This window comes from Populus euphratica, unplaced genomic scaffold (assembly GCF_000495115.2).
Source record: "Populus euphratica unplaced genomic scaffold, PopEup_1.0 scaffold206.1, whole genome shotgun sequence".
Taxonomy (NCBI): domain Eukaryota; kingdom Viridiplantae; phylum Streptophyta; class Magnoliopsida; order Malpighiales; family Salicaceae; genus Populus; species Populus euphratica.
The window spans coordinates 465985-481644 of NW_011500012.1; the positions used below are offsets into that span (position 1 = coordinate 465985).

Below are 15660 nucleotides of genomic sequence, written 5' to 3' on the forward strand. Positions count from 1 at the left end.
ATATTAATAAAAATATAAAGTGACATGTTTATTTTTGATTATTTATTTTAATTTGAGATCAATTATATTTTATCTTATTGAAAATATAACTAAACTAGTATATCAATCCTCTTTTAATTTTTAAAAATAGTCAAATTATAATGTTAAAACAAGTAGGAGGCAATGCTTATTATTAATTCACATGTATGGAAACTATAAAATTGTTAGACATTGAATGTGAGTTTCTTTTACATTCTTTTATAAGTTTTTAACTTGAATATTTTTAATTTATTTAATATAGATGGATTTAAATTTTCGAAATTCTTTTACCAACTTTCTCATGAGTGAGTCATAAGATATCCCTTCCTAACTAAGTGATTCCAATTAATTAATTGATGACTTAACATACTCGAATTTAAATTTTCATATAGTAAAAAAATTACAGAAAAGTAAAAACTTCTCAGTATAAAAAAATTACTTACTTGTCTCTGTACGGTTAAATACAATAAAGGATTCAATTACAAGAATAGAATAACAAACAAAACAATTATAAACTCAAATACATGCTTGCTTTGTATAGAATAGATGAAACTTGAATAATAGTTCATAAATAAGCATCTTAAGTAGATGACAAGAAATAAATGGAGAAGTCGGTAAATTTATTGGATTTGTTTCTTAAATTGAAAATCATCAATAAAGTGAAATGACAAAAAAATTATGTGTAATTTTAATATTCATTTTCATATTAAGTTGTTTATCACATATTCTAACATTATTTAATTTACCTATTTTTTTACTAGATTAATGATACTTGACAAATGTATGATTCCTGCATTAACATGTGATTTTAATTAGAATATTATTGGATTATCTTAAGAAAAAAATTCAAATAACAATTTGAGTGTGCAAGTCAATATTAAAGATCAAATAATAAATAAAAAAATCATATCAATGCAAGTTCGGCTTCATCAGCTCTATGTTCAATGTATTTTAATAAAATTACGATTAAAATTAATATTGATAATAAAATAATTATAAAAAATATACAGTGATTTTTTATTTTATAAATATATTTATATACATTTGATTATTAATATATTATAAAAACAACCATATAAATTATAATATTTATTTTATTATTCTATAACTAATCATGTAAATTATAATGTTCATTTTATCATTCCATCAAACTCACTTTAATCTCATCACAAAAATAATCTATACACAAAATAATGTATATTTTATTGTTAATTATTACTTAACTGCAAAAATAAAAGCATTAAATTCATGTACGTGATTCATTTTATTTTATCATTTAATAAATTAAAAAAATAGTATTTTTTGTTGGCGTCCAGCATTGTTATAGGCATGTTCAAATACAAACACTCCAAATATTTTAGAAACAATTTATAGCTTTTTTATTTATATAGTTATTTTTTTAATTATAAAATTTCTTGAAGGTTATTTTGGTCTAGATATTTTCAACGTTAAAAAAAATAAAATAAAAAAACTTGAATAGTTTTGAACATATAAAAATCACTTTATCAAAACCCGAGGTCAAGCCTCATTTATTGGTAGGTCCAATGAATAACACCATAATTTTATTTTACAACTAAACACCATATAATTAAAGTCAGATAAAAATGCAATAATTACCGTAAAAACATCTATTTATTGAGAGTGTGGTACCTTGATAATGTTTTTTTAAATAATTTTTATTTAAAAATATATTAAAATAATTTTTTAATATTAATACATCAAAATAATTTTAAAACATAAAATAAAAAATTTAAGGTAGTTTTTCTTTGAAATAATTAAAAAAATATTTTTTGAATATATATATATATATAGTTTTTTTTTTCAGATTTTGGTACACACATCGATATAATTTATAGATTTTTAAGAATGAGTGAAAAGGTTTCCTCATTCCTTTTGTTTCCGCCTAGCTTGCGAGTTCAAAGGTTTGAACTCAAGAACAGAGTGGGAAAGAGGACAGAGAAGAAATGGAGGCGAAAAGTCCATCTGAATGTCCAAACACAGTCACCGTCCGGCGAAACCCTCACAGAAGAGCGAGGCCTACACCTTCCGCTTCCACAAACCCTAATCCCAATGTTCAAAATCCAAACATGAAAAGAGAAATCTCTTCATTCCCAATTCAAGACATTCTTGCAATGGAAATCCCTCAAAGGAACCCACCAGAACCACCAGCACCTGCTACCTCAGAAAACCTTAAAGTTTATCTTAGAATTCGACCCGTTGTTACGCTTAAGCCAAACACCAAAGATCAAAAAAATTTCAGGCAAAGACAGAAAAACGCTTGGCCTCAAAACCCTCCATCCAAAAACAACAGCGCGAACGTAAAGAAAAACACCACCACCACTACTATTAGTAGTAATGAGGTTTGTATAGATGTCATTGATTCTCACTCGGTTACTCTATCACCACCTGCATCCTTACAAGACTCTAAAAGAATTAAATCCGAGGTTTATGAAGGATTTTCTCATGTTTTTGCCTCCGATTCCACTCAGGTAACCCTTCTCTACCCATAATCTTCACTATTCACGTAAAAATTGAATAATTTCAATTTGCGGGGTTGAGGTTAATTTTGAGCTGTGTGTGTAGAATGAGGTTTTTGAGAAGATGGTGAAGCCATTAGTGGATGGTTTTCTTAATGGCAAAAGTGGACTGTTAGCCGCATTAGGTCCAAGTGGTTCAGGGAAGACTCATACAGTTTTTGGGACTCCTAGGGAGCCGGGGATGGTTCATCTAGCACTAGAACAGATTTTTAAGGAGGCTCAGCAATGTGGTTCTAAGTTGACAAGGTACTTGGTTGTGTTTCATTTTTGCCTATTCTTTCACTGCTCAAGTTGGATATTATTTGAGGATTTCTCGATTTTGTTTAAGGTAATTGCATTGTTATGTATGATAGTTATTAACGAGAATGAATTTATTGTAAGAAATTAACATTTAGAGGGGTTAAGAAATGTTGAGGTCTTTATTTTTTGATCTACTCACTGCTACAAGGTGTAATTTCAGGGAATTCAAAGTATCTGTTTTTGAAATATATTCAGATCGAGGTAAGGGAGAGAAAATCTCTGACTTATCCCCAGATGGAGGTGATTTGTCTATGCAACAGGCTACCATTAAAGGTCTCCAAGAGGTTGATGGCTTTTCTTTTTTAATCTGTCATTAGTGTTTTATTTTTTTTTGTTTATGTGCACAGTGCCTTCTAATGTTGACATCTGTGTAAATTGATTTGTGCAAACAGGTTGCCATTTCTAGTGCTGCACAGGCAGAATCCTTGATAGCTTGTGCAATGTTGAAACGCACAACAGCCATGACCAATACGAATAGCCAATCAAGGTGCATTGCAACCAAACTTTGCTTTTCTTCATGGAATTTTATAGATAGATAGATAGAAATTCTGGATTGAGTTTTTGTGAGTGCTTTAGGGTAGGAGTGTCAAGAGTTTGGGTTAATGGATGAGCCTTGTCCATTCCTTGGTGTTTTACGCTAGAACAATGGAGTGGGAACTTCTTTGAAATTTGCAATTAATGTAGGATGTTAATAAACATGTTACTAATGTCAATTTGTAGAGGAAAAATAATCTAGTGCTGATCATATGTCCCATTGCTTTTTCATCTACAATTTATTAGAGTTTAGTCCATCATGATAGATAATCTATTTATAGATTTCCATTTAATCATGCACCTGTCTATCTATGGAAGATAGGCATATTTTCTCCTATGTATATATATGTTATTTTCAGTGACATAGATTACTAGTTTAATGATCAGTAATTTTATTTTAATTTTCTTGCAATATTGTTAATGAGCTTTGTTGGATTCAATTGTAACAATAAAATTGTACCAACCTTATGATTTTCCTCTTGTAACAAACTTGCAGCCGATCACAGTGTATCATTAATATCCACAGTTTTATCAGAGATCCAGATGTTGAACCAAACAATGCTGTCCTTACCATTGTTGATCTCGCTGGAGCAGAGCGCGAAAAGAGAACTGGCAATCAGGTTTTGCAATTCTACAAATCTTCCTTTAGTATGATTGCACTATCAGTTGATAGTTTTATAAATAAATGCAGCTTTAGTTTTGAAACACACAATGGGTTATTATCAGATGACATATTGATTTTCTTTCTTTCTTTCCTTTATTTTATAAAGAATTTTGATTTTTTGGGCTGAAGTTGAACTTGCTTAGGGGTTTCTAACTTGTCAAAGTATCACATCCCCCGGAGTTTCTAACTTCTTTAATAATCCAACTGTTGAAATTTCAGGTGATGATTTATATTTTCTGGAAGTTAGAAAACCGTTGCAATGTTACATTTTTTATGGAGACATAAGCATGATTGGAAAACATAAATCATGATTATACCAGTTGTATTCAAATAAGTTCATTTGAGATTCCCGATCTCAATGTGATGTGCAACATTGACAATCCTAGAGTGGTTCTGACATATATATTTGTAACACTTAAACTTTGTTTTATGATTTGCAGGGGTCAAGATTGATCGAAAGTAATTTCATCAATAACACATCAATGGTTTTTGGCCTATGTCTTAGAGTACGTGATCCAAGTCCTTTTTTGGATTTCCAAGGCATCTGTACAGTGCTCATTTTTTATGCAATGTCTTGACGTCTTAAGAGTTTTTAATTATGTCAACCTGCACAAACAATCCAAGAACATCTATTTCCTTTTTCAGTGTGCTCTTTCTCTCCATGCATGTTATCATGTGCTATTATTCTTTTTGTCCCAGTCACTATTGGAGCACCAGAGTAATCCCAAGAAACCATTAAAGATGCACTTCAAGAACTCCATGGTAAAGCCTCCTATCAAGGAATATCTTGGTTATCCTTATTAATCCTGTTTCTCGTGATGGTTGAACTTATTTTTATTTGTATTTCCATTGCCTCTGAATTATTAGCAGCACTGTCTCTAAAAATATCTTAATCTGTTAACCTAGCTGCTTATGAATTTGCCTATTTGTATTTCTATGCAATTTGACTTCATCTCTCCACAGTTGACTCGGTATCTACGAGACTATCTAGAAGGAAAAAGAAGAATGACTTTGGTATGTAGTTTTCATTCTATCTTTGGTTTCCTGAAGTGAAATTATTATATCCCAGATAAAACTCCTCTTTTTTATATGAATCATTTATATATATATAGCATCAAATAAAGTTCCATCTCATATTCTCATTTCTTCAATTATCTTCTCCAAAAAAAATAAAAATCTCATGCCTTTTCGTTCTTTGTTGTACTTTTGTAGTTATTAACAGTGAAACCAGGAGAATATGACTATTCCGATACTTCCTACTTATTAAGACAAGCTTCTCCTTTTATGAAAATCAAGTAATCTTTTTTCTTGCAGTTGTCTTATTCAAATTTAAGTTTTTATTTAACTTATTTTTTCATATATCTCATTCAAGTTTCAAGTTTTTTTTTTTTAATAATTAAATTACTTGGTTTTAACATTTGCAATTCATTAGGTTTACTAATGTTGAGGAACCATCTACGTTTCTTAACAAGAGGCACATTGAAATGTTGCCTAGAGTTGAACAAGCAAAAAAAATGAAATGCAGTGGACGTTACGCAAAGGTGGTACTATATTTGTTTTATTTTCATACTCTTTTACCAGTCTTTTCATAATGTTTCATCTTTAATTCAGGAAATGTACTTTAAGTTGTTTTGTATTTTTTGACACTGTAATTAATAATGTTTTCTTGAAAGCTTCATTCCAACAAGAAACATATTCCCTTAGAAAAGGGATCTATTCTGTGTAGATCATTTCAAATTGTAGATAGAGAATGAGTCAATGATCTTTACAATATCCTTTTTAATATTGGACATTAATTAATTTATGAAGTTTACAATGCATTGGCTGATTGATACAAACTAAGGTTCAAGGTTGTACTTGTTTGTTTAAGAACATAGTTTTAACATCTGGTTGAGTGCTTTGTATTTATGTACATTTGTTGTCCATGGACATATTGCTTAAGCTTAATTCACACGGACTAGCTTCCAAGTGTCATTAATGTAGTTTCTTAAATCAACAATATATTTCTGCATCACCAACTTTTATTCTTGCTAGAGACTCTATTTTGCTATGACTTTCTTTCTTATGTCTAATAAGTTCTAGTATCTAGAGTTTTCTAATGTCAGTAAAGGGAAAAAAACACTATAAGAGTCTATTGCCCATAAAAAATTGAACAACCTGCTCAAAATATGCTTGTATGTAAGTCATTCATTATCTTTTCCATGACAGAGGTCCATTCCAAGAACAAAGATGAATTTGAAGTTTATCATATTTTTATGGATTATAATTTGAGACCTGTGGTTTGGGTGAATGTAATTTTCAATTTTCATTGCAATTGTTGTGGTTTGCTTTCAGACCGATGAAGGAAAAAGTGATAGAGACGAGCACCCACTCTTGCCAAAAGGTTGTACAAGTCTACCAATGTACCTTTTTGAATCTTCATTTACTTGATTGATCTACTTCTTTAATTTTCTCTAGAATGACATGGTTGCTTGGCCACAGATACCAAAAGAATCTACACATCAAACTCTGTTTCTGCTGACTCTGTTTCTACTACTCCAATCAAGCCCGACTCTATTGATTTGCCAAGGGAGAGAAACCATCAAGTCATGCAAAATTTTGCTAAAGCTCTATGGAATGTCTTGAAGCAATATAAAGAAAAACTCATGGTAAAGTTATGTTTAGTATCCTGTGCTAAAGTTTCAAGTTTCATTATTTTGCCAAGTTCTTTCTCAAAGTTAACTAAAGATAATTGGCTTTGAATTGGCGATTAAATGTAATTTTAGGTAAACTAACTAGCAATTTGCTCGACGAATGGTTATAACTAGGTGGCAGAAAGGGAAATCCAAGGTCTCAATGAGGTTATTGCAAATGAAAAGACAAGATATCTTAAGCTAGAAAAGGAGCTCAAGGATTTTAAATCATACTGTTCTTGCTCCATGGAAAACTCGACGGTGTCCACCTTGGTTAACATAGATACCAAGAGCAAAGCCCCAGTAAGCAAGATATTACCATTATCTCTTCTTTTCCTTTTTTTTGTTGTTGATATTTAAAGTGCATTGTCTTTTCTTGCTTAGCTGGTGAAATTGCATCTCTTTTTGTTAAACACCTGTACAGTCATGCATAATAAAAACGATTAGTTTCTGAAACTTTTGCTTTAAATCCTGACACCAAATATTAAGGACCCCAAGTGTCACAATGACTTTGAACCGGGAAATGATCAACATGTCTTTGCTGAGGTTTGTAAATCACTGATTCTCTCCTTTCATGTCTCACTTTGATTATTTTTTACTCTATCTCTAGATTAAAACAATCATTTTCTCTCCGCATTGTAGGCACCTGAATGCAATACAACTCAAAAATTTGATGGTACCCCTGGGCATGATCAAAATATAAGTTTTGAGGTGCATACCCTTGTTCTTTTTTTTCCTCTTTCTACTATCAACTATATCCCTACTTAAATTGGGGTATTTACACTGCTCACTAAGATGTTGTTTGTGTATTTATGCTTCATGAAAGAAATTATTATGTGATTTATTTGTATTCAGATAGATGAGAGTGCTCATTTTCTGAACCTTAAGGCATCTAAATGCGATGGTTCTCCAAGAAAGGATCGAGAGGCAACTCCTAAAAAATGTGACTCCACCTCAGTACAGGATCAAAATGTAATTTATGAGGTATATAGCTTTATATTTTTTATCCTGTTATTATCTATATCACTTTTAAATTAGGAAATGTGAAACTGTTAACTGAGATATTAAATGTGCCTTTATGTTTAAATAAAACAATTACTATTCGTTGGTCTTCTAAGATTGAAATAACTGAAAAAAAGAAAAGAAAAGGGTGAAGAAAAGAAAAGATGAAAGAAGGGGAGAGAGATATGAAAGGAAGAGAAATTTACTTACGTAGTATTTTTAGGGATTGCCTTATAATTTACTTTTGTAGTATTTTTAGAAATTGAAATTCATTTGGAATTTATTTCCTAACACTTAAAAGGATTCCAAACTTGAGATTTCATTAAAAACTCTTAATTGAATTCATTTTAGAGAATTCCAAACATGTTGGTAGTGAAATAGGTCTCATAAAATGTCACATCCATACTAACAAACATTTTTTTTGCTAAGAGGATGATAACATCTATAACCTTTTTGAGTAGTAGAGTATCTAATAAATACATATTTTAGAGCTTTAGAATTTAATTTTTTCACTATTTGTCGATGATGTCAAACAAATATACACAACCAAACACTTCAAGAGGAACTATGATAGAGCAAACTCCTTGTAGAAATTCTACAAGAGATTTAAAATTCATAACTCTCAAGGGCATTCGATTGATAATATATGTTGCTATAAAAACTGCATCACCCTAATAAAATTTTAGAACTTTCATTATAAACATAAGAGATCTTGTAACTTTTAGAAGATGTTGATTCTTCCATTCAGCTATACCATTCTGATGTGGTGTATTTATACAACTTATTTGGTGAACAATATCATGATCATTATGATAACCCTAAAAGGTTCCATCCATATATTCTACATCATTATCACTTTTTAAGACTTGTACTTTAGTATTAAATTGTGTGTGCTCCATCTTATAAAGTTTCACTTTTATTATGCATGCATCAAATAAGTTCAAGTGGTGCAACTGTAACTATTAATGAAGGTGACAAATCATTGAAAACCAAATAAGAAAACAATTTGATTAGGACCTCAAACATCTTTATAAATAGTCGTAAAAGTTGTAATATTTCTTTTATTAACAAGTGAATAAGCAACACATGTGTTTTGCAAATTCACTACATCATATAATAGGTTCTTGACATTACACTATTTGGAAAGAGGTGGAAGGATCCTATTAAAGGCTACAAAAGAAGGATGCCTTAAACGATTATGCCACTGATATAATTATTGTTAAGCAGTCATTGAAGAATAAGTTTTAGAGCATGTTCAACTATACTTGTCTCAACCAAATTAACAAAATTCATATTCAGTAGATGTGGTGCAATTTTAACAATTAATGAAGATGACAAATCATCGAAAACCAAACAAGAAAACAATTTGATTAGAACCTCAAACATCATAATAAATAGTTGCAAAAACTATAATGCTTCTCTTATTAATAGGTGAATAAGTAGCACGTGTATGTTTTGCAAATTCATATGGCATCACATAAGAAGTTTTTCACATTACACCGTTTGGACAAAGTTGGAAGGATTCTATTTAAGGTTATAAAAGAAGGATGCGCTAAACGATTATGCCACTGATATAATTGTTGTTAAGTGGTCATTGAAGAATTAAGTTTCAGAGCATGTTCAATTATGCTTGTCTCAGCCAGATAAATAAAATCCATATTCGCTAGATACATGCCATTTTCCACTTTAACATGGTCAATCTCCTTCCTCATCTTTAAGTCCTTAAAACACATAATAATTTGAAAAGAATGAGATTTTATAATTTAATTATTTTGTTATTTTACTAATAGATAACAAATTATTAGAAAAATAAGAAACATGAAGAATTGAAGACAAGGATAAAATAGGAGTGCATTGAACTAATCCTTTCCTAGAAACAGAACATAGAGAACCATTAGCTATATGAACTTTATCTTTACTTGAAGAAGGAAAGTAAGATAAAAAAATATTTGTAAGATCCGGTCATGTGATCATTTGCTCGTGAATTTATAACCCATGGATCAAAATCAACTATGGTGGAAGTATTCATAGCTATGACATTTATACTTGTATGAGCAAATTTGGATGACGAAATGGAGGGTTGTTCAAGCTTGGCCATTAGATGCCTAAAGGTTCGCAACTCCTCCTCATAAAGAGTGGAAGAACTTGAGTAAAGCTGGAATTTCAGTCACCCATGACATGTGAGTTTATGATTAGGTAGGTCCAACCTTTTTTCCTCTACGTCCTTGGTAGGATGTCGATGAACCTTCCAATAGGTTTCTCTAGTGTGTTTAGTATGCCCACAACAATCACATTTTAATTACTCTTTGTTCGATACTCATTGATCACTGTCCTTTGTTATCCCATTGAGATGAGTAAACAACTATGGCTGATCTTTATGGAATTTCAAGCTGTAACATAACATTCCTTCTACTCTTTTTAACTTGAACATATGAGAATGTTTACCTTAATGAAAACATAAGATCCTTATCAAGAACATGAACCCTAATTTGATCATACTTCATATTGAGTCCAACAAGGAAGTCATAAACTCATTATTTATCGACTAACTTCTGTGATTTAGTTGCATCATTTGGACAATTAACAAGAGACCACCTAATTTTTGCTAATCCTTAAAATCCAAGGCAAACCAGCTGAGACTATCTTAAAAAATCTCCAAATATCTTGATCAAAATGTTCCTAAAAACTGAAGTACTCAAAAAAATAATTTTGACCTTTTAATCAAACTATCTCTCTACAAATTAGCAAGCATATGACATCAATTTTTGTTGAAACCATGGTGCTTTTGTTGGTGGTTAAAGGAGCTTCTAAATTAGTGTTCTTAGTGCTCTGATACCATTTGGTTTTCTTAGATTGAAAGAATTGAAAATAGAGAAAGGAGAATAAAGGATGAAGAAAGGAAAAGAAAAAAGAAGAGGAAAGAGATAGGAAAAGAAGAGAAATAGAAAAGGAATAGAAGTTTTGTGCCTTACACTTTTAGACACTTATTTAGAGTATGTAGGCAATTACATAAATACCCTGACAATATGATTTGAGGCTTTTATATTTAGACAGAGGAGAAAGATCATTTTCTAAATCTCAAGGCATTTGAATGTGATGGTTCTCCAAGAAATGATCAGGGTGCAACTAAAAATTTTGATGACACCCCAATACATGATTAACATATATTTTATTAGGTAAATAAACCTATTGATTTTTTATCTAATATTGTTTCTATTCCTGTTTTAGATTGAGAATTGTAATTTTGCTTACTGAGATAATTTATATGCATTATGCTTCAAGAAAGCAATTGATCTTTCTCTTCTATATTTAGATACAAAAGAATGATCATTTTCTAAACCTCAAGACACTTGAATGCGATGGTTCTTCAAGAAAGGATCAGGGTGTAACTAAAAAATATGATTACAACCTAGGACATGATCAACATTCATTTTTTCAGGTAAATAGATATGTTGATTTTTTATCTAACATTGTTTCCATTTCATTTTAGATTGAGAATTGCAATTTTGTTTACTGAGATATTATATATGAATTATGCCTCAAGAAATCAATTAATCTTTCACTTCTATATTCAGATAGAGGAGAAAGATCATTTTCTAAATCTCAAGGTATTTGAATGCAATGGTTCTCTGATAAAGGATCAATGTGTAACTAAAAAATACGATTACACCCCAGGACATGATCAACATGTATTTTCTAAGGTAAATAGACCTGTTGATTTTTGGTCCAATGTTGTTTCTATTTGTATTTTAGATTGAGAATTGCAATTTTAGTTACTGAGATATTATATATCCATTATGCTTCAAGAAAGCAATTAATCTATAAGGCGTTTGTAATATTAGATTGAGGAGAATGTTCATGCTTCGAACCTTAAGGCATGTTCTCCAAAAAAAGATCATGATGCAACTTCTGGAAAATGTGACTCGATCCCTAGACATGATCAAGATCTATCTTCTAAATTGACCTGCTGATTGTTATCCTAATATCATCTCTCTTCCCATTTTAAATTGAGAAACATCATGAAGTTCAATGAAATATTACATATGCATTTATGTTCAACAAAAAAAAAAACAATTAGTTTATGATGCTTTTGTATTCAAATAGAGAATGTGCATTCTCTATACTTTGCATCTAAATACGATGGTTCTCCAAGAAAAGATCAGGTTGCAATTCTTCTAAAATGTGACTCCACATTAGGACAATACTATGATGTATTTTCTCAGGCATATAGACCTGCTTAATTTTATCTTCATATCATCTTATAACTTTTTTAAGTTGGGAAATCTCTTTGTTCACTGAGTTATTATTTATGCATTTATGCTCCAAGAAATCAATTAATATATGAGGATTTTGTATTCAGACAGAGGAGCATGTTCATTCTCTAAATCTTAGGACATTTGAATGCGATGGTTTTTCAAGAAAGTATCAGGATGTTGTTACTAAGGTACACAGACTGCTAATTGCTAACCTTCTCTCTCTATCTAGTCTTGACTAGATCTTCTCTTGGATAATGCAACTAGGAATATGTGAGCAAGTATTGGTAATTTTCAAATGTTTTTTTTCTTTCAGAAATCTTTGGATCCATCTGTATCACCCAAAGATGTCGCATCCACTCAGAAGTGCAACCTTGATGTGCCAGAAAGTGAATTACTGTCAGATAGTTCTTGCAAACCATTGAATGTTTTGAAACCAAAAAGGTCAGTTTTCTGTCTTTCCATAAATAACACATTCAAAACACTATTCGAGTTTGTTTCCAGTTTTCTTGAGGTAAATTAATTTCAATTTTCACGAGTTCCTCATCTATGATTGTAGGAGACTGTTGCCTGCCTCTTCTACATTACTGAGGGATATCCCTTTGGGCATTGAGGATGAATCTGAGAAGCCAAAAGTGAGTGAACTGTCCCTCTCCTCTTGCTTTGCTCTTTCCAGAAAAATAGCATGCTTGGATAACCGAAATCCACTTGAAAAGGGTGTGAAATGCACACGTGTTGACCTGCCTTTGTTGAGATTTACTTGCTTAGAATTCCTTCAAAGAACCAACAGAGCAAGGTTGGCATGCCAGTATTGGCATTGTTGAAAATTCTGAATGCGTGAGTCGATGCCAATAATATGTAGTCATGGCCTGGTTCCAATAAATACACTAAATGATAGAAGGAATGGATTGGTGAATGAGAACTGAAAGGAGAAAATATCATTTACTTTGACCATTGGTTTAGTGATTCAGATAGATGCCATATCTGTTTGCTATGCAGGGAAATAGAGGTGCGAAGAAATCGGCAGCAGATGAAACAAAAAGAACTCAGGGCAGCATCTCTCTCTTGCGTTTGCTTCAAAGAAATCTTCATGTCTAGCATTAGCTGGTGCATCTAGAAAGATTACCTTTTGGTCATATTTTTTTTTTGTTTTGGGTTCCAACAAAAATTAAAGTAAAATAGTTGATTATACAGCAATTTGTACAGAAAATGCAAGTAAATATAAATTGCTGGAAGGAATGTAAGCTTTTGTGGCGAGTTGAGGCTATGAGCAGTAACCTTCGGGGTTTGTCTAGTTTCTAATCAAAGAACGAGGGCTTTATAAACAGGATGCTGCATTGTACTAGGCTTGGATTCTTGTTTGTTCATTGCCTTGCGGACATGTTGTATGCCGCTAGTCTTGAAGTTGTTCTCATAGAATGAGTCTCGGATCGTTTGTAATGGAGATGCATGTTAGCTGATTTCTTTCTTGATGGCTGAACTTTGAATGGATTACTTTCGATTTTTATGACCTGATCAAAACAAATCGTTACTCTCTCTCCGGTCTCGGTTTCCATTTTAATTTTACCTCAAGGCTTTTTTTTTTAAGGGAGTGAATAGAAAGTTGGGTGCCTTAAAACTATGGAGTTTTCTTTTTAAATTAGAAAGTTTACTTTAAAATTAATTGTTAGAATTGTCTATATAAAAATATAGTTTTTACAAAGGTAGCAATCATAAAAAACAGAAATGAATACTGCAGAAAACTTCTCATCATTCACTATTATAAACACTCATGTCAAAATTCTCCTGTAGAGAGAATAATGTGTGTGTGTGTGTATATATATATATTTTGTTTGTACTATAAAAAATAAGAGATGAAGTAAACTTGAAAAATATTATTGCAATTACATTATTCACTAAAAGGTATAGGATCGATTCTTGTTTTAATCTACATTATAAAAAATCTAAGTTGTGAGATGTTTTTATTATGTATTTTGCATTTGTATTTTCTTATAAATTATTATGGATTGAAACAATTATTCTGTTTATATTTTTAATTTGGTTTTTGAATTTTATTTTTTACTTTTAAGTTTAAATTAGTACTTTTTTTATTGAAAAAAAAAAGAATTGAATGACAAATCTAAATGAAAAGATAGATAAAATAGATGGTAACTTTGAATTTCATTCAAAAAGTTTACTTTGTTTTTTATCCTTTTTAGTTAATAGATTAACCAGTCTTTTTAGTTGTTAAATATTCAATTATGACACTAAAATTTATTTTTATGATAAGAAAGAGAAAAAGAATCATTAGATTTCGATAGATAAAAAAGAGAAAAAGAATCATTAGATTTCGATATAAAAAGAAAAATTTATTATACATACAAATTCCAGTTATAAAAAGATCAATCATGATACCAATAAATTTCATTTGATAAAATAAGTTTCATCTATATGTTATTTTTCCTTCTCCTTACCTCAAAATACAGATATGTCTATAAAAAAATTTTGAGGTTCGGGTTAACTTCAAGTTTTTAAGTTATTTTTTGAGTTGTAAAAAACTATAAATAATTTATTAAGATGTTTAAGGTATTTTTTAGTTCATTTTAGTTAAAAATATTTTTTTAAAAAAGAAAACTGAAATATAATTTTTATAGTGATTCTCTAATTGTTGGATTTTGCAAATGTGAATACCATGTCGTTTTTATTTATTTATTAAAAAGCAATTCGAATACTGGAAAAAGAAAATCATGTACAAGACTGTTGATTATCTATACTATTCTCTTCCTGTTTTTAGACTCAAAAATAAAAATAAAAATGGAAGTTGATTTGCTAAGTTCAGATGTGTTTGTTTATATGTGAAATTACTTTTGAAAAACTACAAATTATCGGCTAAAATAACATATGGAAGGGGTTGAAATATTAACTTTAGTAATATTATCAAACCTTTAAAAGCCACGGTCACCATCAAATTCTTAAATTCTGTTATAAATTTTTATTTTAATTTAAAAAATTGCTCTAAATTATTATGTATCTCGTATAAAAATATTAATACTAATAATGAATTATTTATAAAAATTTGATTGAAATCAGTTGTTTGTTATTAAAATACTTAAATAGATTTGGAACATGATTTTATGATATTTATGATTTTTTTAGATTTTAATTACACAAAATATGGACATACTATTTTAATATTTCTTTTTAACTTGAACAATTATATATATAAGAGAAATACTGCTCCTAGTTAAAAACATTGTGTTGACTAAAATAAACAAGATATATGTTGACAGAAAAAATTATCTTTATAAAAAAAATCAAAATAATTTTATTTAATCATGAGATTTAATGACAATTTCTATTAATTTTCTAATACCTGAATTTTTATTTTTATGTTTAAAATAATTTGAGCCCCCTCACTTTAGCGTATACATTCAAACTAATTACTAATTTATACATATAGATAAACAACAAAGATGTTTATTTTATCATTACACATGTTTATTACATTGTTTTTTTTTTTCACAGTTAATGTTAGATTTTTGTTATTCAATTTAATTAATATAATTTGAGATTGTATAAATGTGGTATATAACTGCTAAGTTAATCATGTTATGGAGATAATAGATGCTTAAAAATAGTGTTAATAACACTAATATAGTGGTTATCTCAGTAGCCTCCATTATACTAGTTATTCCATTGGC

General features: G+C 30.0%; 1 protein-coding gene across 6 annotated transcripts; it reads left to right on the top strand.

The window, feature by feature from the left end:
- The first annotated feature begins 1901 nt into the window (after positions 1 to 1901).
- LOC105141520 (ATP binding microtubule motor family protein) lies at positions 1902 to 13487 on the top strand. 6 transcript variants are annotated; one of them, XM_011048760.1, is made up of 23 exons: positions 1902 to 2507; positions 2602 to 2801; positions 3016 to 3139; positions 3248 to 3342; positions 3886 to 4009; positions 4494 to 4559; positions 4753 to 4815; positions 5017 to 5067; positions 5266 to 5348; positions 5486 to 5594; positions 6388 to 6436; positions 6535 to 6701; positions 6861 to 7028; positions 7215 to 7271; positions 7368 to 7436; positions 7581 to 7709; positions 10778 to 10838; positions 11102 to 11166; positions 11303 to 11428; positions 12088 to 12171; positions 12297 to 12424; positions 12540 to 12615; positions 12956 to 13487. In XM_011048760.1, the coding sequence occupies exons 1-23, from the start codon at positions 1983 to 1985 to the stop codon at positions 13076 to 13078; spliced, it is 2742 nt and encodes a 913-aa protein (XP_011047062.1). In that variant the 5' UTR covers positions 1902 to 1982; the 3' UTR covers positions 13079 to 13487. The 6 variants fall into 6 exon arrangements, with proteins under 6 accessions (XP_011047062.1, XP_011047061.1, XP_011047063.1 ...); XM_011048759.1 differs by lacking the exon at positions 10778 to 10838 and having other exon boundaries at positions 11041 to 11166; XM_011048761.1 differs by lacking the exon at positions 10778 to 10838 and having other exon boundaries at positions 11041 to 11166; positions 12980 to 13487.
- Positions 13488 to 15660: the final 2173 nt, after the last annotated feature.